Genomic DNA, 25799 nt, shown 5'->3' on the forward strand with positions numbered 1-25799 from the left:
AGTAAGAAGTTAGCCACATATTTTAATCACCTTTTTTGTTCATAAATACTTAAATTATTAAAAATTGCTGAATGGCTATAACTTGTCTTACAGCAAAGGGAAAGCTGAAAGTTTTTTCTCCCTAAAGGCACGGAAAGTGTCTGGGCCGGTTGATGCCTGAAAGGGATCTGTGGATGCTGTTAGTAACTTGATGCTGTAATGAGTGATGACATGTACTCAGCTCATGTAAGAAAGAGAAGCATTCAAAAAAAAGTGAAAATTTAGAATTTTGAAAATAATTTTGACACTTAGGTAGAGATAGATTAGTATATTTTTGAACTTTTTTTCATTGACTATATTAAAACATGAAACGATATTAAAAATTAATAATTTAGCAGTGGTTTGTCATCAGCTTGTTAGTATAAGAATATTAGGAAGACAAGAATCTATCACATGATCCTATGTAGGAAAGTAAGTAAATAAGTATCTGTCTGACATAAAATCTAGTAATGAAAACAGATGATAAAACGGGTAAGTACAAGAAGCTAAGGCTGATGTTTTATCCTTGGGAGGGAATACTGTTCAGAGAATGATTTGCTGGGAGTCCCACCACTCTGTGGCTGCAGATTCCTGCACAGTCCCTGGTGTGGAAACCTGTTCCTTTCACAGGTGTCTGTTCCAGAATTTAATCTTAAGAAAAAAAGGAAGCAAAACAGTTCTCTTGCAGACATGAAGATTTTTGAAATAAATGTGTGTGACATATGCTGTTGATCCTTTCAGTAGAAATGTCTTATGCATTCATCCCACCAGCCTCGGTTAAGGCATTATGGTGTGCAGGCTGAACTGGAGCTATACCGCCTGCCTCAGATTGCCAAATGCTCCATAATTCCTCACGTACATTGCCAACAATCTCTTCTCCTACTAGCATTTTCTGTAAGATCAGTGTGGCTCTCCATATTTATACAGGCTATCGATGTGCCCTTTGTTAGTGAAGTCAGTTATGTTAATATGAAATGGAAAAGTATCAATGGTCCAGTTCTGTCAACTTTTACTCACTTGAAATGTCTCTTCTGTGACACAGCTGATCTACTTTAAAAGATTACTCACCTGAGAGACTAACACCTATATCTTTTACTTGACTGTTTTTGGTATGATTGATCTCGGAGCATCCTCTGAGACAGCTTCTTATGTCTTAATACCACATATAGATCTTTGATTTCAGACAGAATTTTATGTAAACTCTTTTTTTAGGAAAAAAGAGAAAACAGGTTTAAAAGAAAAAATAACAATCTGAAAAGCAAAATACCTAAAACTATCCTGAATGCTGCCTGAAAAAAATGTATTATAGGGCCAGATCAAATGTTTATCATGATTCAAGAAAGAAAATGTGATCCAAGAAAAGCCTTCATGGCTCAACAAGAAAACTAAGGGGACCGTCATAGGGAAGAGTTTGGCACTTGAAAAAAGGAAAGCTTGATTAAACGAGGTGAGCAGGAAAGCTATTAAATGTGGTAGGTCAAACATATGCAGGAAGTTTAGAAGGCTAAAAAAGGGGATTTGAAGAGTGCCATGGAGAGGATGACCAAACTGATAGTTAAAGTTTTTTAAATACATCAAAATCAAGAAGCCGGGAAAGAAACTGGTGGGACACCTTTCTGACAAAGGTGTAACAGGGATATTCTGTGACAAGGCCACAGGACTGTCAAGTTACCAGTGTAATTTCATCTGTCAGAAGGGCTCTGTAGGGAATCCTGGGAACTGCAGACCTGTCTTGCACTTCTATTATTATAGATTATAATAAAAAATAAGATCACTAAAAGATATGTATAATCAGAGTCTGTTGGAGAGGAGTTAATGTGATTACTGTAAAGGAAAATCCTACCTCAGTAACCTCCTAGAGTACTGTATGAGTGTCAGTAAGCACATGGAAAAAGGAAATACTTTGAATATAAGATATCGGAATGGTCGAACAGCTACTGATAAGGTTCCACACCAAAGGTTGCTAAAGAAACTAAGTTGCCCTTGTGATAGAAAAAAAAGTTCTTTTATTAATTATTAGCAGGTTAATGGATAAGAAACAAAAGATAGGACTTATTGGTCATTTTTCAGGGTGGAGGTGTCCCTAGTAGGTTCCCGAGGAATTCATGCTTGGAGGTTTACTCTATGAAGGCCAAGGTGAAAGTAGAACTGTATTTACCAGGTTCTGCAACAGTAGAAATTAAGGAGAGCTCAATGAAACTGGTGAGAGATCACTTTAAAAGACTTTTAAAATATAGATTAAAGAAAATACTACAGCAGATGGTGAACTTCTGGAACCTGGTCCCAGAAGACATTGTGGAGGCAGAAATACAAGCAGGTTCAAACAGGGATTCAACAAATTCATGAATGCTAGTCCATAAACAAGATCTAAATGGGCTAGATAAGGATGTACTTCCCTAAAATGACAACTATGGGTGCTGGGGGATTATGAGGGAAATGGCCTGCAGAAAATGGCCAGGCTTCTGTGCTTTCCCTGGGTAACACCTCCAATTGTCACAGCTGGAAAGAGAGTACTGGGCAAGATGCACTATTGGTCTGACATAGTAGGGCATTTCTTATGCTCTTAGAGCTCTGCATGACATGTTTGTGCTTTTCAATATTGAATTATCATCCTTATTTATCTATATGTCATTAAACTTGCTTTATCTCTCAGCAAATAAAAGTTTCTCTCATAATCTGCCTCCATTTATTAGAGTGCAGACTGCTGAGATTTTGAACTTATACATCTGCTGACTATAATGGGCTAGGTACTATGTGTACAGTGTGAATTAATTGCCCTAGAAATTTGAATGGTAAACATTTGAGATACTCAGAGAAAAAGCTGTTTCATCACACCCAGAGAGAGTTAAAAGGACTTCTGATAACTAATCATTGTGAACTGTTGTGTTTGAACCTCTTTTGTTAATATGTCTAAATGAATATGCTCACAAAAAAAATTATCTCTAATTCACATATGCAAATTGTATTTTACATAAAGAAATGTACGTTACACAAAAAGATTACCTTAAAAATTGTTCTTAACATGACAGGAATGCACAAAATGACACTTTCACTCATAATGGTCAAGTTTTGAAAAAGATACCATGAGTACAGACAGTTACAGAGTTATTGGTGACTAATGTCTGGCTTTTTTTATAGGAACTTTTGCTTTAACTTCCTTAATATCTGCCAACGCAGTTGAACGTCTTGTTCCTTCAGTCAGGACTAATTTCACTACAAACAATAATTCAGGAGTTTTGGGCCTATCGGAGTTTGAAATGCAGAGGATTGGAGTTGCAGCAGCAGTTTCATTTCTAGGAGGAATCATTCAAGTAAGTAGCAAATACATATTCTGTATGCTACTGATGCATTGCATTTGTGACAGCCATGACTCTTGTGATAATTTTTTTTTCACTTCTCTGAGAAAAACTGACCATGGGTCTGGTCCGATGTTCATGAATGATGAAATTAATGTGTTTTAAGAATTTGTTTCTCCTTTGTAGTGATGTAGTAATTGCCTGTATACATGCTCCTAGGGTGTTGCGATATGAAGTAAAACCACATTTAGTCAGCTCTAGTATAATATTCAGTTGCTGCTGGTGCTCCCTTTTCTTCTCCTTCAGAAACAAAACATGAATCAGCTCCTGGTAAGCACTGACCTATTCCTGAGCTTTTCTATTGCTCTTGGCTTGAAGAGAAATACTATACACTATTCAATAACTAAAAACAGTAGGAAAAAATCTTTAAATTCTCTTTAGAGTTCACACACCCATCATTAAAGCAAAATAAAGTAAATAAACCAGATGTCTTCAAATGGTTCTCCAAAGCTTATTCAAATGATCAGTGGTCTTTTAATTTTTTCTTTTTTCCTATTCTGACCACAAGTGCCGAGTTCCTTTATCTATTGCCAGTTGCTTAGCTCTTCAAAGAAGCCTCCCCTCTTTTCTTGTAAATATTAAATGGAAGAAATGTTCCAGCACTTGACTTTGCAACGCCTCCCAGGTACCTGGCCACCTGAAAGAAACATGAACCCCTGCACTTGGTGCTTTGGATCCCTCTACCATGCAGAGGATGAGCTAAGAATCCCAGAATGAGATCTTCAGTGCCCTGCAAGCTTGACAGAAACTGGAGCATATGCTTATGTTAGTCAGTAGGATATATCAAGAAGCATGGTAATTTCTGTTGCATTTTTTTCATTCTTTGATTGGTTACAGAATTATGACTTGGGATAGTAGCATGAGAGAAACCCTAGAGACAGCATACGGAGTAGAGCTGATGCTGATTGTACCTGGCTGCTACATGTACCTGTTGCACCAATGTGTGCAACATAACACTGCATCACGTGCAGGATGCTTGTTAACAGCGGAGTCCTCTTAGCATGCACAGAGCTCTTCACGTGGGAGCGCTGTGCGCACAGCCTATCTCTTACGTCGTCCCCAGAGAGGCTTGAGTGTTAAAGGCTAAAATGCCTCAAGCAGGAAGTTGATGCCTGCATTTGATCTAACTTCAAAATCCAATGCAGAAATTTCTTGCTTAGCTGCTGCAGAATCCCATTAGGTGTGTAAATCCTCTGGACCTCTTACTCTTTCATTCTGAGAAGTTCTGCTTTTTCATATGCCTTCAGCTGCACCAGCTGATTTATCTCAGCCTATGTCCTGTTTAAGCTTGATTGGAATGAGAAGAACTAGAAAATCCTCTGCCTGCATCTTCAAAGCAGGTCTGATAGGGAACTGTGCCATGTGCATGGCCTTTTCTCCCAGGTCAGTAATGTCACTTGCATTAGAGTCATATTAATACAGCAGGTACTTGTAGTGCTGCCACTAGTCCTTTATGCAAGTTTAATGGTTAGAGACCAGATTAAAATACTTATTTCCTAGAGGAGTGCCTTGAAGGTACTGATTCACCATATTCAAGTGAAAGTCTGGATCAAGGCTGTGTTGTTAAGTGTAGGAATCCATGTTTCTCATCATTATTCCAGTTTTCTGGCTAACAGTTGCTGCAATACCCAGATAAGGTGACAGGGCACATCTTGCTGGTAATGGAGAGCTAAATCGGTGACCTGGTTCTACTTATCAGACTAAACTAAAAATTAATGAATAGCCTGGAATAGATGAGGTACTCTGGGACAAGAAGTACAATATGATGTATTTTGGGGCCAGTTTTCTGTTGAAGACATCCTGAAATACAAAGTAGAATTGACAGTGTAGTTGTGACAGTACTTCTCTGGGAAAGGAGCAGACCTCTGTTATGGTGTCTGCCCATAAAACTGTTTCTTTCTGCTAAAAAAAAATAAAATGCAGCGCTCGAACTAGCCACTAATTACACAAAAACAACTGATGCTATGACTATTCCATATCTTGGGCAGCTTCCACAGGAGGGATGAAATGTCCCTCTCCAAAACAGCTGGTTCCTTCTTAGAAAGAGAAGGTAAAGACCTGAACCTCCTTGGCCAGAAAAACGATTTGTTAATATTTTTCCAGTAGCCTGGCTAAGTACTCTAATTAGCAAGTAATGTTAAAGAAAAAAAAAGGAAAAAACATGTTAAATAGTGAGTTACAGAGGGAAGGCAAAGGGAAGAGGTATGTTTCTGAGGCGAACTGCTGTTGGCTGCTTTGTGTTTTGTGAAGACCATAAGTGTGCATTTGTGTGTGAGGCAAGCTCTGAGCAGGCTCTGTGAATCTCAGTGCCATCAAGACATGAAATAAGTTGGAATTGGTTTCTGATCACCAGGAGCTTATGCCATTTGAAATTTTGGGCTTAGCTGCCTAAATTTTTCCAGTAATTTCAGTTTTCTGAGTGTTCATAAAAGAAGGAAGATATTTAGTTATCTTAAGAGGCATCCTGATGAAAATAACGTATTAAACCAAAAAATAAGTAAACATAAAAACTGTAATTACCAAAAGCATTTAATATAATGCATTCAAAGAGACTATTTCATTTTTTAAAGCAGAATAGAAAATATAATGCAGATTTTTTTGTTTATGTAAGTGCTACTCTATAAACAGGGCATGGAAAGCTAATCACGTTAATGGAATTATTCCCTGATATTAAATACCTCAGAGGTATTGACAGGGAGAGGAAATGACAGAATATAGCAGATGCCTATGGAATGATTTTGTAATTATAATTGGATGATGCCTTTACAGCATCAAAAAATTCTCAAAAAGTGCTTTTGGGTAAGATTTTTTTTCCTATTAGTCCATTATACATGCAAGAATGCTTGCATATATATATGTGTCTATAAAAATCCCCAACATACTAAACTGAAATTCAGCATTGAGTTTGCTGAATAAATAGAGGAAATCTGCTTGCAGTTCAGAGTGAGAAAAAAAAAATTTTTGTCCTGGAAAAAAAGTAGTGTTCTCTTAAGAACCACAGCACTACAGACTTCAGTTGTGCTACTCTTCTGTAAATCAGAAATGGCTGGTTATTGCACTCCAGTCTTCTACATTTTTATTGGTAAGTTTTTCAGCTGTTGTATTTTAAAAACTTACTTATAATTAGTTGCTGATATACAGTATTGGAAAGAAAAAATGTTTCTGGTTATCTGGAGAACAGATTTACATGGTCTATTATGAGTTTCCTTAATAATGAAGAAGCACATTTGAATATGAATTGTGGTTTTGTAAGGCTAATATTCTTGTCCAAAGCTTTGTTTCCCTGTGGGGAAAACTATGCCGCACTACTCTATGTTATACATAGTTATTTATGAAATACAAACACGAGTCTTTATTATACAGTGACAATCAGGAAAAGAGTTCATTTTTCTTTCACAGTGGAAATAACTTCTTGCAGGGTCATATTCTGTATCTTGAAAAGGGCAGCTAGGCTAGGTGGGAGTCCTGGTTCCCACGATTATGGTACAGCATGCTACATGTTAGTCCACAAAGACCACAGAAAGAAGTCTTTCTTGGGTCCTGAAGTGAGGAAAGCTCACTCCACACATCATCAGAAGCTACCAATCACTCTCAAGCAACCCACAGTGAACTTAAGAGCTGTAATTCCAAAGACCAAAAGATCCCAATTATAATGTCTATTGAAACAGGCCAAAAAGAGTTTTAAATAGGTGACTCAGTCAAGCTGAACTGTTTGTGACTGACTGTTGGTCTCCAGACACTCCATAGATGTCTTCACCTTTGCAACCTTCGATTCTGAGATAACCAATGCAACATACTAAATGAGAGGCTTGCAGTTTGTAGTTTCCTTCCAAGAGATACTCCCCGTGGCTGACTTCGTCTTCTTAGCCCATGCAGCAAGTGATCTGAAAGAGTACCACCACTTTTTGATTTAATGGTGAAAAAAAGCCATACCTTCCAGAATGTGGAGTTCTGAGGTATTTAAAATTCATTCTCCAAAACTGAATTAATGCAGCAGATAACATTATATCAGCCTTTCAATTACTGTGGACAGAAATTTTGAAATTTGTGATTTCCAAAGTGCCTGTTATGTGATAAAAATTTTTACTGGCTGTAAAGTTAGATTGACTACACAGTGAGAGTGGAATTTTAACAATAATAAACTGTGTGTGTTGTCATGGGAAGAAAGTACTGAAAGTGAACAAGAACCAAAAGGGCTTAAATTAATGAACATGGGGGCTTTGCTTTTCACAATTACTCATTTCTCTTCTCCTGGCTAAATCCTCATTCTCTTCTTCCACTTGTCAGGGTAAAATTATGGAGCAGCGAAGACAGCTGCAAGGAAAGCTTCCCTTTGCATTATCTTTCTTCCATTCTCAACTTTAATTTTCTTTTTTTTTCCTATTTTTTTTAGAGATCCCACCTTCCACCACTTCTGTCTAATCACTTGGTTTTATAATTTGTTTCCATAATTTTTTCTCCTTTACTGTGCATTAATTCAAGGCTGCTTTCCTTCACTTTCTCTTGTGGTTTTTTCCTTTCTATGACAATTCCTGATATCAGTCACATGAATTTAATCAAGACTGTATACCTGGTGAAAGCAAAATTAATCTCAAGATAGTTACTTCTTAATGAGCCTTTTAACATAGTGTAACGTACTGAAAATCTGCACAAAGAAACTGTAGCTATGCGCCCTTCAAACCATTTTTATTACTGTGATTGTTCTCTGTCTGAAATATTCCTTCATCCCCTATGAACTAAATTTTGAAAAATGAAAAATTCTGGAGGTAATCCTAAAATATAGGAAAATTTTGTTCCTTTTACAGTTTAAGAAAAACCAGTATTAGTATAAATAATGAAAGAGAAAACTATTTGCCTTTGGCATTTTCTTGTACACTTTTTTTGTTGTTCTGACACTTCACTGTCAGTTTTCCCTGTAGTTTTTCTGCATCAAGAAGGAAAAAAAAATCATACGATATATCAGAAAATAAGATGAGAAACCCACATCACAACTACAGCAAAGATAAAGTAGATTACTAGAAAGTTCTTTAAGAATATTGAACTTTCTACATTTTGGTTATTGCTTAGTGGGTGAAAGATTTTATGACATAATGCAATGTGATGCAATCATGTGCTGTCAGCTCAGCTTAGTTTCAAATGGTGTTTATGCAAAAAACAGTGGCAGCCAAGCTGTTGAGCTGTATGTCTGTTCCCAAGCATGGAGGGTTAACTGGAGAGTTGATCTGGGCCTGTATAAATGCTAAAAATATTAAGTACATTTGTCAAGAAATCTCCCATGCAACTAGATTTGGGAGGCTTGTTTCAAAACAAGGTTTTGCCACCTCTTCATCTAAGCAGTTTCTGTATATTGCTCATGTTGCAAGGACATCAGGAGTTTCCCATACCAGTTTATGCTGAAAATTACACCCTCCTCCCCAGATATTTTCTGTTCTGGTTGCTTCATTGTTAGTTCTTCACCATGGAAGGTATATGGATGCACATTATATTTATTTAACTATAATCTAAATAAAGAGTAGGATATACATGCTGATGAAGCATTGCCATTTTTTCTGGAAGTCCTGAGCTACCTTCTGCAGTGAGAGACGGGGGGACCAGCATAGGCTGCTGCTTGTTTAACTGAGTGGCTACAGAAACTGTCTACCAGAAATTATACTCTTGGATTGGATGTATTTTACATAACTCGTGATTATAAACAATCAATAAAATGTATGCTTGAAATGTGACCTTTTAGTTACTGCCTGCAAAGCAGGGTGACACACCCTAAAATGCTGGAGTTTTAAAGTAAAAAAAAAAAAAAAGTAAATGTGAGAGTGATGCTGAAGTTGTTAAGTTCTGCATTCATGACATCATTTCTCTGTAATTCACCATAATAGCTTTCTCTGAAATGCCAATATTAGCTAATATTTCTCAGTGATATTATGTGCTTCACAGAATTGTCTCTGTCGTTTTGAATCCACAGCTAAACATCCATCTCATTCTCTGGAAACTTAGCTGTTAAACAGAAATTTCACATCCATACAATACAAACTGATCTTAAAAAACAAAAATTCACTAGGGAAGGGAGAATTTGTGTCTTACTGAACTTTGCTACTGTGAACAATGTTTTAAATGTATAAATAGGCACACTTAGAACAAACAGCTAAACAAAATATCTGAAGTTAGTAATTAGCGGTTTTAGGCCTGACTTACTAAATTACTACTCATTGAGGGTATAACAGTAATTATCATTATTGGGGTCCAATCTTGAATGGCAATCAATGTTCTAATTGTTTGTAGTACAGAGCCATTCACATGCTATTAGTGGGAAATAGAAAAAAAAGTCTCACATTTAATCTCTCAGATGAAAGAGGAAATTGCTCACTAGAGGTTTTTGTGGTAAAATAAAAGCCACACAGTTTGGTATTTTTGTTTCTTTTGTGCTATTATACTCATTGCTCACTGCATACAGGTGAGATTTATGGTGAAAAAAATAAATGGTGTTCAGGCATAAAGAACGATAACATTTGACAATGATTCTTTTAGCTTCAGAACAAAACAAAATAAAGCAGAGAAGGCTAAGATATATTCCAAAAGGATGATATGGAAAGGTATGGAAGCACAAAATAATCCTCTTAGAAAATAAACAACTCTGTGCCAAGAGCATGTACCTTTTCAGGCAGAAGAATAACAAATGGAAAGATTATGGAAATAAGAAACTGCTTTTTTATCTAATGAATCTGCAGAACTCATTGTAAGGAGAGATAATTAAAATGTAACTTAATATTTTGATATGGATCAGAAAAGGATTGTTATGCTAACCACAGTAACATCTGTAGGTGTGCAAGAACTTTATTCAAAGAATTAAGAGCTGTCAAATCTCATTCTTCAGAGGAAAAGAGTGAGTGCGGTCTGGAATAAGGGGAGAAAACACAGTAGTACACAATAATACTTTGGGTATTTGTCCTAAATTCCTACAAAGTATCTACAATAGTTCTAGATTCAGCTGTAGTCCAGATTCCTGGATTAGAGAGGAATATTATTCTTTCATTATATGCCTGTACTCTGGAATAACTTCTGTAAAAGTTGCAATGAAGCTGAAATAATCTTCCAGATCAAATATAGTTGAGCAAAAGTCTATTTTTTTTTTTTTTCTAGCAGAGAAAGCCAGTTTCTATATAGGATAGTGTTTATGAAATTGGATGTTGAATTTTTCTTCCTGTTTTAAATTTTCTGATTGTATACAGATATTCTACTTTAAGTTATTTCAAGTATTTCTCAAATGCACAGGAAGTAGATTCTAAAGGTCTTTAAAATAGCTTACTTTTACTATAAGTTTATAAAGTTTGTTCATAGAGAACATATAACTATGTAAACATCTCTGTTTCTCTGTAAAGAAGGTAAGTATTTTTATATTCCCTGTCATCTGAAGCAACTTCTGTTGGTCCCTTACTTGAATACCTGCACAACCAGAAATCTCAACGTATGAAGCTGATGTAACTAGAGATAGTGGACTGGTGATATTTGACCTATTTGATATTATGATAATGTAGCATGAGAGCACCAAGTATCATGGCATATTGAACCATATGTGCAGGGTCAGTGGGATATCAGGAGGCTAAGGGTCTGTGGGAGGAGCAAAGCAGTTGTGTGGCTGCGTGGGAAGGGAAATCTGATGGTGCAGCAGCCTGGGGCGGGGCAGGGCTCCGCGGGATGATGGAGCTCTCACCATGAGACTCATCTCTCACTAGTTTTAGCACCTAATAAATTTGGTAGCTGTTGAAATTACTAACGTTGGGAATCCTGATATCGACATGTTGGCAGTTGGTAAGCTGGACCAAGATGCAGCCCTTTGCCTACTCAGGCGGAATAGCAGTGGAGCAGGAATGAGTCTTAATATCACCCTCACCTTTAGAGTTGCTTTACTTCATGTTGCTGTGTTGAGTTAATGTTTTTAGAGTGATAGTGTGCTCACATATTTGAGCAGGAGAGAATGCTAAACACTGCACGAAGACGGTTTCTCTGAGTCTGCTTTTGTTACTAAACTAACGTTAGAGTCTGGTAAACTAGCAATATGAGTAAGATAATTCAAGTAAACCCACAGAGCTTCAATGGGTTCCATTTTCAGCTATAGTTGTCCCTCAAAGGACTTTTGCTTTTTGTCTTTATCTCATTTATCTTGCAGTTTATTAAAAGGATGCTGCCTCATTGTCCTATCACCAGGAAGCTGCATTTATTATATTTGATGATACTCATGCCTTTGCCTTTTAGGTAGCGATGTTTATGCTGCAGTTGGGCAGTGCCACTTTCTTGTTAACAGAACCAGTGATAAGCGCAATGACGACAGGAGCAGCTACACATGTTGTGACTTCACAAGTGAAATACCTACTGGGAATGAAAATGCCATATATATCAGGACCACTGGGTTTTTTTCATGTGAGTTCAGTAAAAGAAATGGATTATTCCATTAGCTAACATTTTCTTAAATAACTATGCTATTTGGCTATATATAAGTGTAAGAAATTTGTTATGCATGTGTGTGAATGAACAGAAGGTGTAATACCAAAACCTTCATCTTGCTAGGTCTGTTTGTAAGAACAGATTAGGAAAACTTGATGAAGAATTAGCAGGAATTGGTCCTCTTTTGAAAGGATACAGTAATAAATTTAAAATATGTGTATTACAGCATCAATAATTCCATTTATTATCCTGAGCAATTACACACTTGTACAGGGAGGGTTAACTCTTTCTGGATCAACATGTAGGAGGGGTATATCCCATTATCATTCTAAACGTATTTTCTTCACATTTTGAAGAATGAAACCTGACCACCATTGTGGTAAAAGGAAAATTAACCATGATTTGTAGATCTGCTATGCAAAAATTACTCTAGATATGTTATTTATTGCTTTATGATATGCTATTACTTTGTGATAAACACAGCAAGTGTATGGCTTTAAGGTAATTTTTATAAAATGCATACAGCCTTTCATACAGTTTCATGGTTACTTCCTTTGGAAAGTAGATATTGTTGGCTGAAAACTTAAAGGACAAAGTTGTATAATCTTATTGCATAAAAGATATGAGAACATATTCTTTATGGTAACTTATTCCAGCAAACCCTGAATTTAAGTGCTATGGAGCATAATCTCTTGGCAGAAGCATTAGTAGTATTACAATAGTATCTATCAAAATAATATTTTGATCATAATAAAAATTTGTTTACTTCCTGAGGTGATATTTACATTGCACTGATAGCAATAAATGAATTGATCACTAGATGAAGTGAGGCTTCATCTAGTTAGTCACTAAATTAGGACACCTTATTTAAAAGCACTGACTATATTTTCTTGCACTGCTCTTCTCTTTATTTTTTCCTATTATTTTGGGAAATTTGTTAATGTGAACTCTGGGATAAGAAGATGTTGCTTTTTAGAATGTTATTTCATAGTATTTATAAATTTGATAACATTTTGTATGGATAATACATTGGTAAGTTTTTTACAGGACCAATTTATTAATGAGAATTAGGGGCATGTAATAAACACATGTGATTTATCCGTAGGGATGTAACTAAAAGTGTCAGCCATTTTTATGAGTAGTCAGTTGGCCTGTGAGACTATTACAAATGATTCATCATATATTAAAATATTTTTTAATTCTTTAAAAACCTTTTCATAAATACTTCTTGATATAAAATGTGACAAGCCTCTTTTTCATGGCGTTTCCGTGGAGACTATACTTACATATAGGAATATTGTCATCTTGTAGAGATGACTGGTGTTAATTACCACAGCCAAGACATAATCAAAATATACATTATGAGCAATAATAAAGAACTGCAGTGATATTTCCACGTTGGTGTGCTGATGATATCATAAATGAGGTCATTCAAATGCTTTGAAAGAAACCTATTCCCTTATCCCTTGTATTTTTTAATGTATCTGAAACAAGTCCTTTGCCCTTCACTTCACTATCGAAATCAAACACCTTTGAATATTTTCCAAAGAAAAATTTTCCTGATATTTTAAGGTTCTGAATTGTTCTGTAGAATTGTGTGAAAACAAATGAACAAACAAAAAACCCCTCTGTACAACTTAAAAGAATAATAAAAAAGTATCCATATTTAGAAGCGACAATTTTACCATACAGATATTTTAAAAGGTTTCTGGTATCTGTTTAGACTAATGGGTTGCTTTAAGAAGGTCCAGTATCTCAGTCAGATGCACCAGATTTAGATTTTAACAATCTTTTTTTTTTTTTCTGTGGCGGTAGTTTTATACGAAAATTATACTAATTAGATATCTGTTAATGTGCATATGTGCACATGCGAGTGAAAGGCAAATTTGGCATGTATTTCTGGACATGTTCTTTACTGCAAATTTTTGAAACCCAAAGACTGGTATTTTTGCTTACTTTTTTTTTTTTTTTTAATTTCTCCACTCCAAAACACCTCCCACTCACAAAGCCAATTGCTTTGCCTCAGGCAGCCTTTGCGTTGGCAAAGCAAGAATAAGAATGTTTAATAAAGTGTGATAGGAGAGTTGAAAGTAAAGCAAGCCAGTGAAATGGATTCTTTATAGAAAGTGAGATCATGATTAAATATGTAAAAATGAACTTTGCATATGGAGAACAAATCTACTACACTGGCATTGAGCCTCTGGGATTTTTGTGTTTACAAAGAGTTTATGTAATTTATTAAATTTGCAATTGAGCTGCACATTGCAGCATCAGTTTGTATTTTGTGAATGGGAAAGGCAAGGTGAAGGTGAAGACAAAAATGGTGAAGGAAGACTACATGTGAGATCTAATTTTTACGAGAGACAAGAGCATCATCAAGTTTTGCTTGGTATCTGAAAACAGAAAAACATGTCTATATTTGCCCTTTGTCCATGTGTAGATATATTTATCCTTCCACGAGTTTCTGAGAAAATGCAGCACTGCAAAATGAACTGCAACGTAACAAACCCGATTTGCAAAGGGGTTTTTTGTGGTTGTGTTGCAAGTTTGTTGCAAAATCCTTGTGGTTGTGCTGCAATTAGCTGAAAAAACCTTCATGTTCCCACTATCAGTCCTTTTTTTCCCTTTTTTTTTCCCAGTTTGTTCCCTATACAGTTCATAGTAGTTGCCTGTACTTTTTTCCCACAGTGTGTTGTATTTGTCCAACAAACATCAGAATGAAACATTTTTGAAAATGCAATGAGGTCATCTACTCTTAAACTGTATGAAGTGTTTTAACTAACATGTTCCTTTAATTCTTTTGTTTGCTTCAGCCTCATTTTAGAACCAATCTTTTGGGCTTTCATGTATATATTAAAACAGAAGAACTCAGAGAATTTCATTAATACATCAGAATACACATTCTTTCTAGAATATAAACCATTACAATGTTCATTATTACCCTATGAAAGTAAGTAAAAATATAATGGCACTCAAAGCCATTAATTTCCCATGAGAATAAGGACATTCATTGTATTCAGTGTGCAAAGTTAGAATATTCCTTTTTTCACTTATGTGCAAATTTGCATTGATTGCCAAAAAGTTCACTGATTCCTCATAATATTGCTGCATCATTTCCATTAAAAATCTTTACACAAAACTAGCAATAAAAATAAAAAACAAATGACAAACGGCTCAATATATTATTGCTGTATTTTTAAATTTTGTTAATTATATAATGACACGTTATTACTAATTATATAATTATTAATAATTATTATTCATTATATGACACAAAAAATTGCTTTGTACACTGCAATATCAAACTAAATTCTGCTACAGAATTTCTAAATTATTTCAGTAGGTGCATCATCAAAATATGTAAAATACTGAATTAGTAATAAAGTTTGTGATTTTGCATCGGGTGCCAGTGCTATTACAAACTTCACCTTTAGGTGCTTACCTTTAGGATTTACACTTTCAGCTCATATGAGTACAGTAACTGCCTGGACAGTATAACATGTGAACTGTATAGTATAGAGTGATGGCTAATGTATGTTAACCACATTCATGTGTAAGAGCCACATGCTCTTTCTTTCTGAAGAACCTGTGAGTGGCTTGTGAAATGGTCTTCTGGCCTTGCTGGTCATATCTTCAAATGGGTGTGTTTAGGTTTTCAGAGAATGATTACCTGGGAACAGACTGGTCGGTGGAAGCTCTTCAGTCTGATGTAGTAATTGATTGAATATTTATGTATTACTGTCGGAATAGTTTCAGTGTACTACAGACACTCTGAGGATAGGGCTGCTGGTGCTACTGAACTCATACGAGCTCTGAAGCATTAGTAGTCTCATTCTTTTTCATTTATTGGCTGATGTAGGCTACATACTGAAGGGCATGATTTGAAGAGAAAGACCAAAGAATACATTAGGCAGTTCATATAAAGTGTTTGTTGCAAATTCTGAAAAAGCTGTGACAAAGATCTACAAGATTTGGCTACGTATTTTAAAAATTAAATTGAAGCTTCTTTTTTAATCAATTTGCAAAGAAAGACAGAAATTCTAAAAGCTTAAGCATATTTCTTTGTAATCTTTCATTAAAATTATATTTATTCATCCAATCTTATGTTTCACTTTGTCTAGGAAAATCAATTTAAATATCATAAACACAGAAAACTAATGCTGACACTTCAATAGACACCGTTCATTTCAAAAGAAGCCCACATCTCTTTGACTTTGACAATTAGGAATCAAATAAATTTTTTCCCTTTTCTTACCACTTCACCTTAGATCTAGCTCAGCCTTTGGTGAGTTTGTTGGGCACAGTTTGCAGTATAGTTTTCCAGATTGCCTCATGTTGTCCTAATTAATCACAGCTTCTGCTTAGGCACTGGGCCAAGTCCTGTACTCTCTTGAAAATACGTTCTTGGAAAATTATGGGTACAGAGACTAGTCCCCAGCCACTCAAGACACAATCCACATATTGTCTGATTACAGTGGGGCAATACGTGGTTAAAAACTGTGGTTTGATTACCGTTCTTCAGATTTATGACATATATAGATCGTATTATTTAACAAGTTGATTTTAAAATGTTTTCTTGGGTTCTGAGAAACATTTGTGCTGGGTTATGCTGTGCATCCTTAATCAAAAGTCCAAGGGCTAAATTTCAGAGGACTGGACTAAATTTTCCTCTTTATGAGGAAAATTACATTTTGTCTCTTTTTATGTAAACATTTTTTTTAAAAAAATTTTTTTTCTCTTATAGATTATGAAAATATTCTTAGAAAGTATGAGAGAAGAAAAATCAGGAAGTTATTTTAATTTAATCATTCTTTAAAATGAGCATCTCTCTTCAAGGAGTGACAGAATCAGATCAGTAGAAAAAAATTTTGTCATCGTATTGACCACCTTTCTGCTAGAACAGGGTTCTTTTCTGAGATAATTTTTTCTAGTACTTTTTCCTGTCCAATATAAATATATGTATTTAAGCTCCAAACTGTCAAACCTTGTTAACATTATACATGTATTTGAGAATAGGTTCTCTGGGCCAGAAAATTATTAATCTTTATTTTGATAAAAATAAAAGTGTCACTTTTCATTTATTTTAGTGGTTGTCTTAGTCGTTGCCAGAGAAAACACCTTTTTAAAAATATTTTTATTATTTCAAGCCTCAGTTGCTTGATTTTATTATCCTTAATGTTGTGGTTTAAGAAGTTACTTGTGATGCAGTCTAGATCTACATCCTAGATTGAACTCCCATTCTCTCTATGGTTTAATTTCAGGCTACACAATAGTTCCTAGAATATAAATGCAGATTTCAAAGGACTGAGGGTACCTTGTTTTTTTTCTCCTGCAGCTTTAGTAAGCATGTGTATTATATCCTTTTTCATGCCTCTCTGTTCTTCCAGGGAATAGACTATTGCTTTTATTCATGAGACCTGAAAATAACTTGTGATAAGGATCTGATTATTTCTTTGTTTATCAGGACAGAAGTTCCCTCTAACTTTCTTCACCCCTTCTAACTATTCCAGTAAACTTGTAAATTTTTTCATTACTTTCAGTTAATCTGTTATCATACTGATTTATGCCTCATTTTCTGGACCCTCAAATTCAGAGTAGAACTGAAATTACAGTTCACTGTGTCATCTGTGGTGGTGTGAAGGGAAGTGCATTCTCCTGAGGTCTGTTACATCGATGAATACATCGTATTTATCTTCAAAGATTCCCATTCCTCGTCACCAGTGGTCATTCTATTTGTATTCCATATTTCTATTCCACATGTTCCTTATATTCAGCACCATATTTCCTTTCTTCATCATAGACCCAACTGTATTTTTCTACCCATGTTGTACCACATCTTAACCTTTGAAAAGCTGAAGGCCTCCCATTTGCAGCTCCATAGCTCTGCTCCAGTCTTCTCTTCCTTTTTTAGCACTGTCATCTGCCTCTCGCATGCAGCAATGTAGCCATTCCCCAACATCCCAGAGCCTGTAGCAGCAGGACTTGGAACCTTGTGGCCCAGCATGCCCCACCACTTGCACCCTTGCAACTCCTGCACCTTGCTGTGGAGAGTTTCCCCTGGAAAGCACTTGCCACTGATGTCTGATTCACTCCTTCTTTCCCTACTCTCTTTCTACCTCGTGCTTTGCCACTTTTAAGTTTATGCTAAGGAAAGAAACAGGGCTTAGTAGATAACATTAGTTATTTAAATAGCCAATAATCGACAGCTGATTAGTATGTGCAGCATTCAGACCTGATCACAGCATGCTCCATGGAGAACTGTTTGTGTAATGGGCAAAAGCAACCAAGAGGGGACCCAGTGTGCCCTGCTCAAGCTATGCAGTTACTCTGGAAAAGTATTTGGATGGATCTCCTTGTGCCCTGGAGAGGATGTCCTGAAGAGGATGCTCACCCAGGAAGATCCCTGTTGCTTCTCCAGTCACTACTGCATTTTTCTTTCTTTTGTTCTTCCTTTCTCTCCTCTTTCCCCTTCCTTTCTGTCTTTTAGAGTTTTTCCTCAGAAGTAACTTTTCCTATTAGAGTTAATGGATGTTATGAGCTATGGACATTGAAAATAAATCTTTGTGCATGGAAGCGTCTCTCAACGTTTTTGTGCAACACTCACTTATCTCACTGAATTTAATAAGACTGAATAAGGAAAGGATACATATCACATATACTGGAAATTTCTTGTTTGCTTCTACCAATAGAAAACTGTAATTCATATGTATGAATATTTGCTGTGGTTTTTGAGTTTTCAAAAGTCCATAGTAATAAATTGGTGATTTTCTTCCTTGCAAAATCTTAAGTGTAGGTCAGTTTGTCAGATGACTCAGGTCCTGTAGTATTGATTCAGCTCTCACAGATTATTTAAGATGTGTGAAGTTGTGTAGAATATGCCATGGCATGTAACCCAAAATGATGTACTTTTTGATCTGTGATTGTTATTTGCCATTCACTGTAGATTTATGCCTACATATTTGAGAATATCAGATCAGTTCAGTTGGAGGCTTTACTTCTCTCCCTGCTGAGCATTGTGGTGCTTGTACTTGTTAAAGAACTGAATGAGAAATTTCAGAGAAACATTAAAGTTGTTCTTCCCATCGATCTAGTTTTGGTAAGTAGAAAATCAAGTATCGGACTTTTTGCATACAAAGCTTTCAGTGGTTCAACTAATCTGCTGAAGTTTACTGTGTTGTCTATAGTTACCCACAGCCACACCTGCCACTTATTAAATGGATAGCTAATTTTCATGGCCGTATGTTAAATGTAAGAACAGGAAAGAGTTTGGCTAAATAATTAAGAAGTGACATACGTTCCCAATTTGTATAACATTTTTCATGTGTTTACTACTTTTTACATAATCACAAGAACATGAAGCCTAGAATGTTCAAGTGTAAGAAGTTTGAAATAGAAAATGAGAAGTACCTGGCACATTGTAACTCCAGGCAAGTCTTGTGCTGCGTAGCTGTGACTTAGATGTTGCTTGTTCTTTATCTGCAACGAAGTTAAATAGCTATGCTAGTTCTTTCTGTAATTTTACTTACTGTTTTCCTTTCACATGGCATAGGCTAAATTGAAATTAGCTTTTGCATTTTAAATCCCTGATTTAAGGATTAAGGTGTAGTCAAACAATAAGCAGCAGGACAGAAGGTTTCTGTTTTTCTCTAGACCTCTAAAAGAAAATTTAAAAAATGAAGGACCGGTGCTTTTCAGAGTGGATCATCACAATTACTCTTCTTTTGCTGGAAAAAGTTATTTACAAAAGTATGATTTTTCTTGGGCAAAATGCTGGAAAAGAAGGTAGTGTGGTTCTGGTCTCCACTCTAAGATCTGTTTCTGTGTTACCTTTTAAACAATACTGGATAAAATGTACCAGCCAGCTGAGGATCATGGACTAGAACCTGTGCTTGTTCTATTGGAATTTGTGTGTTCATCTCATAAAAAGTACGGGAAGTGAATTTGAACCTCCTCAGGGCCAAACTTTCCACTCTCTCAGCAAGATTTATACCTGCTGGAACATAAAAATGAGAGGCAACCACATCTTCTGCTGTGTTTTGTGTCAAAGTTGACAGAGAACATCAACTGAATCAGACCCCTCAGGAGCACCTGAATTATGAATTATTTTAAACTGCTCATGTGAATGGCAGTGGTCTGGGGTGCGTGCTGCATAAAGGCAGTTTGAACACTGGTTGGCAAGGTTCCTGAGGCTTTACAGAGACTTGTGCAGATCCCCTTCATTAACATAGAACATAGAAACTCCACCATAGTCCTTGTGCAGCCATCTTTTCTAAATTCATCTGTTTTACTGGATTTATCTAAGGATAAATGCATGAACACTGTCATGTGCTTAAGGTATGGCAATAAGAGGGACCATGTGAGAATCTAAAAGCAATAGAAACATAACATCTTTTTCTGTGTTGAATCAATAGATAATTGCTACATCCATTGCTTGCTACTATGCTGATATGGAATACGTGTACGGGCTAGAAGTTGTGGGACATATTCCTGAAGGGTAATGTGTTTTTTATTAGCTTGTGGCTTTTAAATATGTTTACTTCTGTGAACAGTCTCTGAAGAGCTCAAAGTAGTTTTCTGAAATAAGAAATGACAAAAATCTATTATGTTCATTTCCAACCTCCTCAAATTCTCTCTCACAATTCAACCTCATGTTAACAAGATATATCTGTATAGAGATCATCATTAAAATGCAGACTTTCTTGCATATTTTAATAGCTTTTTTGTTGCTTTATGGAATAAAAAATAGGTACTAAGTACCTGATGATGGTTGATGGATGTATAACAGGAGGACAGAGCACTCTATGAGATTATTGCAACCTGCTTTTTGAGGGTTGCCTTGAGTTGTTGTAGCAGAAAGGGCTTGTGATGAGATAAGGCTTGTAGATTATTACATTTTGTACTTCTCCACTCACTTATATAGTAATTTTTAAAAAATGTGGTTTCTGAGGAATTGTAAAGGATTTAGATATACTTAATCTAGAAAAGAGCATTCTGACTATTGATATTCTGATATTGATATTCTGACTATTCTGACTAGTGATATATTTTTCTCCATGACCTTGAAGAGAAGGAAAAAAAATCAGTACAATTATCTGGAAAGAGAAATGATATTAGATGTCAGAGAGAATGTTCAAACTCTGAGGGCTGGTAAGGAATAGCACAGCTGTTCTGTATTCTTCCCTTTGGAAACTTCAGGGTTTCCCTAAATTTCACAAAGGACAAGTCCAATACAGCATAAGTGCATGTGTGGGAGCTTGCACTGTTAGAAATAAAATAAAGGAAGTTGCTGAGAAAGAAAATAGTTTTTAAGTATTTATGTCATGCTATTACATGCTGTGTATCTGAGATTAAAACAGGGCTAAGTGTGCCCTTTCAGTATATGTTATGCACAGTTAAATTTGTATTCATGAAGCTTTAATTAGGAGCTTATTTTTTGTCTAACCTTGTATGAGAAGATTCTGTAGTGTTGAAAAACCGAAGCAGAGCCTGGATCATTCCTATGTATTTTTAGGTATTTACCTGAAATATCTAAGTGCCTTGTCAGTGGAGAGCGTTAGGAACAATTTGGCTCTTAGGCAGAGGGATTTGTGTGGTGGAGAGACTGAAGCCTTTATGTGGACTACAGAGAGAATCTGGGGTGGTTTGGTTCATAACTGAGGCATTTCATTGCAGTTCCCATTAGAAGGTCTCCATTAGATGGAATAAATGTCCATACTGTCCATAACCTACATGCATACTAAATCATTTAAAAGTTTTAAATTAAACATTGCAGGAAAGCCAACTATAAAAAAGAAAAAATATACAGCAGACCCTCTTTTATTGAGCATTACAAAATTAGGGAAATGTTGCTGATTTCATCTGTCAGTGAGGGAGCTAATTTATAATTTCTCAAATTGAAGTTTGCAAATAGAATACTACATCTGAAACTGTTTCAACTTCTACAAATTCTCTGCAACTCCCCACAGATCCTATTAATCTAAAATATTGAAAAATGTCACCTTAGAAGTATTACAAAAATTACCTGTGTATGCAAAGATTGTTTCTCTTGTATTTTCCTGAATTACAGGTATATTGAGGCTATGTATGAGGCTTTGCAAAAGGGACTGTCTTTATTTTTTATAGATTACCATCACCGAAAACACCACCCATGAATGTCCTGCCTGAAGTAGTCGCTGAAGCTTTTGGAGTAGCACTGGTTGGTTATGTAGCATCATTGGCTCTTGCCCAAGGCTCTGCTAAAAAGTTTAAATACACTGTGGATGACAACCAGGTAAAGCTCTTTGTCCTTACTGTCAGTAAGATTTGAAATTGCTTCACCATTTTGGAAATGTATTATAGATGAATGCCCAGTAGGAAAGGGTATGTTCCATATGACATCCTGAGGTCTTCCAGTGATTACAGTAAACCCAAATCTAGTCCAAATTATCTCTGCAGAATGCCCTAGGTGGTTGAGCTGCTCCTTTTGGGGAAGCACATCCTTCAGGATAGTCCCGTAGTGTGCATTTGGTGCAGCATTTGAGTGTTAATGAGTTTTCCAGTGCTCTAAGATTAGACAGCTTCTCCTCTGCCAGCTGAGCTCTTAAAGACAAGCTGAGATGTTAAATCAGACACTGATTAAAGAAACAAAGCAGTTCTAAAAACAAACCAGGTATTTACAGCCCCAGGGCATATCTGACATTATAAAATGAAGTTTATGCAAAGTAGAAGTCTCATCCAAAATAAAGGTTGATTTGTGTAAAAGCAGGATGGGTTCAGAGAGTGCTGCCAAATCGGCAGCCATAGGAGCTTTCTGTGTAGAGTTCCACTTTACAGTGGACATGCTTAAATAAAAGTGGGATGTTACTTTCTGCACTACCCCACTGATTGTCATGATAGGTGGGTAATCCAAGCCAACTGTAGATCCACGGAGACAATAAAAGCACTGTGGTAAGAAACACTCAATTTTAGATAACTGACAATAGTGCTGAGTGATGAAAATGCTGCCTCCACCTTTCTCTTAAGTGGTTTGGGATAAACAACATAAAGTTGAAAAAATAGCTGGTTTTGCAGCTGGAGGTCTATTTGAACACCTACCTAGACAGGTCAGTCTTGCTATATCAGCTCTTGTCCTTTACAGCTTTTATGTCACTGGAATATATGGTGGGAATGTTCTTTTCTACTCAGGTCTCTGAAATATTTTTCAGAATGAATATGTTGGGCCATGAATTTCTGTTGATGCTTCAGAGCCATGTTTTCTAGGGAGCAGAGGGAAAATGCTTTGAGCTTAATACAGGTCAGACTTCAGGGCAATATGCTGCTTTGTCTCAAGGGAGCTATACGAGCACAGCAACCTGTATGTCTTTCTGTGCCTTTGAAAATCTTGTCGCTTACACAGCTTAATTACTGAGGTGTTGGAAATTATGTGTATGTCTGCATCAAATAATGGAGCAAAAGAGCAAAACCTCTATGAGAACAGAGACTACAATGGCAGCAGAGTGGTGTAGCTCTATTGCATTCAGGGGCCAGGCATAGGGCTCTGCATGGTAGCATGTGGGCGTGCGAGGCCATGTGGGGAGCTTTAAGGTGGTTCTGTCCTGTGTTTTGAAGACAAATTTATGATTAGGTGTTGTCCTGGCTGCATACAATAGCATTTGTGTCCTAAGCACTTCTAGCAGTACTGAGGTCTTTTCTTACACATGGCCCTCAGCAGACAAATGAGCTCCTTACAGTCTGGGGAAGAAGACTTATGCTGGGTAGCCAAGTTGGGGCACTTTCTTAGAAAACACTACTCAGCTTAGGCTGCAGATACAGGGTGTTTTCTCCATTTTTTCTTCTATAAATCTTTGTTCAGACATGTCTGCATTTTGAGTGTAAATAAACACCAAATACATTTGTAATGAAAGACAGCATGCAGATAGTATTGCTACCATACTTCACTTTCACTAAAGCATGCTCTAAAAGAAGAAAAAATCAGTGGCTGTCTTTTTCCAATAGAATCATAAGCCAGAAAAAACCTGGACACTGTCCAGATCCCACTACTTGAGATGCTGGCCTGTTAAAAATTAGATGTGGATCAAGATGTAAATATTTTGGTTGAACTTCATCTTCAAAACTTAGCAATACCATTTTTATTCTGTGAACAAAATGTGCCTCCTGCTTTTGATGAATCTGGCGCTGCAGCTCTATCATTCAAATTGGATGTGCGTTGTGAAAATATATATTCTGTTGGGAGATCTTTTATCATGTACATATGTGATTTTTTTCCCCTCAAAAATATGGCCATCCTTTGTCATTGCTAATATTTACATAGGGGACCCCCTTGTTGGCAAGAAGCATTGAAATGACAGAATAATAGGAAAAAAACATATTCTATTTAACAACTTTGCAGGAATTTTTGGCTCATGGCCTCAGCAACGTGATTCCCTCATTTTTCTTTTGCATACCAAGTGCTGCAGCGATGGGACGGACGGCACTTTTATACAGTACGGGCGCCAAAACACAGGTAATGAGTTAGAGTGAAGTACGTAGGAGAATTAAGGCTATGGTACTGCTCACTGGAACTTGTACTGATTTATCCATTGTATTTCCCTATTCTCTCTTTTCCTCTCTCCTGGGAAATGACTCTGCCCTGTCATTTTTAACAATCTGCATGGAATTTCATCTGATCAGCAACTGTCTTACTAAAAAAGCTAATGGTTCCACTTATTAATTTTTACATTTTTATTTCAATATAAACTCTAAAGTCTGTGATAGTAAGGAGGTTAGGAGTTGTGTTTTCAGACTGCAGGAAACTACACACAAGCTCTTTCAGTTTTATGTGAATTTGTCAGCACTGTAACAAAAGTGCCCTCTAACGGTGTTTAATGGATTTAATTGTACAGGCTAAGCTGAAGTTTTAGAAAAAAACCAGTTTTAATTTAGTGCTTCTATCTGATTTTCAAAATACAGTGAAAGTAACCTTAAGAGCTGCTTGCTAAAAAAAACCCCAAGTAATCTCCCAGTTTCTGCCTTGTGACATGGTGTACTTGTCCTGTCCCTCAGTATACACTGAACCCACAGAGATGACATTCAGATTTCTAAGGATTTTTTTTGCTATTTCCTACTGTTGGAAACTGAACCCACAAGTTCTTATTGCGGTAGCTCAGAAAAGAGGGAACTGCAATTGATGAAAATGATGATAGTGACCCTGTGAGTCTGTTACCTGTCCGAATTGTGCTCATGAACAAGAGAGCAAACTGCTCATCTATGACCTTTGTGTGCGATGGCACCACGTGGGCCACCACAGCCGGGAGACCCTTGGGGCAGCCCCTAAACACTGCCTCTCCCTCCTTCCTCTGAAATTAAAGGGTCCGTCAGTGGCATCTTGCCATATAAATGTTATGTCCTTTGGAGTTTGTTGCTATGGTCTTTTTATAACTGTTGCTCTTGACTTGTAAAGGACATTACTTGCAGGCAAAAGGGTAATGAGGTACAGCAGACAAGGCTAAGTACAGTCTATAGGTACTGTTTCTTCTTGACCATGACCTGCAGTTATTTCTCATGCAGATACCACAATATTAAGAAATGGTACAGGGCTTTATTTCAAAACTCTACATGTCAATTACTTGCTAATTAGCCACACAGTACACTGAACTCAATTAATCATAATGAATAATTTATCCAATAATAATCTTGAAAAGCATTTACATGCAAATACTTTAGCTACAACTTTGCTGTTAGCTATTTCATATCTTTGAGTTGGATTCAGTGTCATACCATGTGCCCTTATCCTCACAGACATCCTCTTCTGTTACATGTTCACAACCGTACAGTTTGCAGTTGTACGGCATCATGGCTTTTCGAAGGAAACTTTAAGGTAACCTGAAGGCCTATACCCTGAAGACATATAAGGTATTTGAGCAATTTGGCTCTGATACATGTAGGCAAAGGCACCCACAGAAGGTTATTCAATATATGAAATGGAAAAAGAAACCATCATAGTTCGATTTCAAGGTAGGAAGTACATGGTAA

At 36.4% G+C, this 25799-nt stretch overlaps 1 protein-coding gene across 1 annotated transcript in view; it reads left to right on the forward strand.

The window, feature by feature from the left end:
* The window catches only part of SLC26A7 (solute carrier family 26 member 7), a 71117-nt gene that overhangs the window by 18183 nt on the left and 27135 nt on the right, over nt 1-25799 (forward strand). Inside the window, exons 3-8 of the mRNA XM_074894158.1 lie at nt 3157-3329; nt 11622-11786; nt 18754-18906; nt 20222-20304; nt 21933-22080; nt 24178-24291. Coding sequence (XP_074750259.1) covers nt 3157-3329; nt 11622-11786; nt 18754-18906; nt 20222-20304; nt 21933-22080; nt 24178-24291 — 836 coding nt within the window. The remainder of the gene's footprint in view (nt 1-3156; nt 3330-11621; nt 11787-18753; nt 18907-20221; nt 20305-21932; nt 22081-24177; nt 24292-25799) is intronic.

This window comes from Strix uralensis, chromosome 1 (assembly GCF_047716275.1).
Source record: "Strix uralensis isolate ZFMK-TIS-50842 chromosome 1, bStrUra1, whole genome shotgun sequence".
In the NCBI taxonomy this organism is placed as follows: Eukaryota; Metazoa; Chordata; class Aves; order Strigiformes; family Strigidae; genus Strix; species Strix uralensis.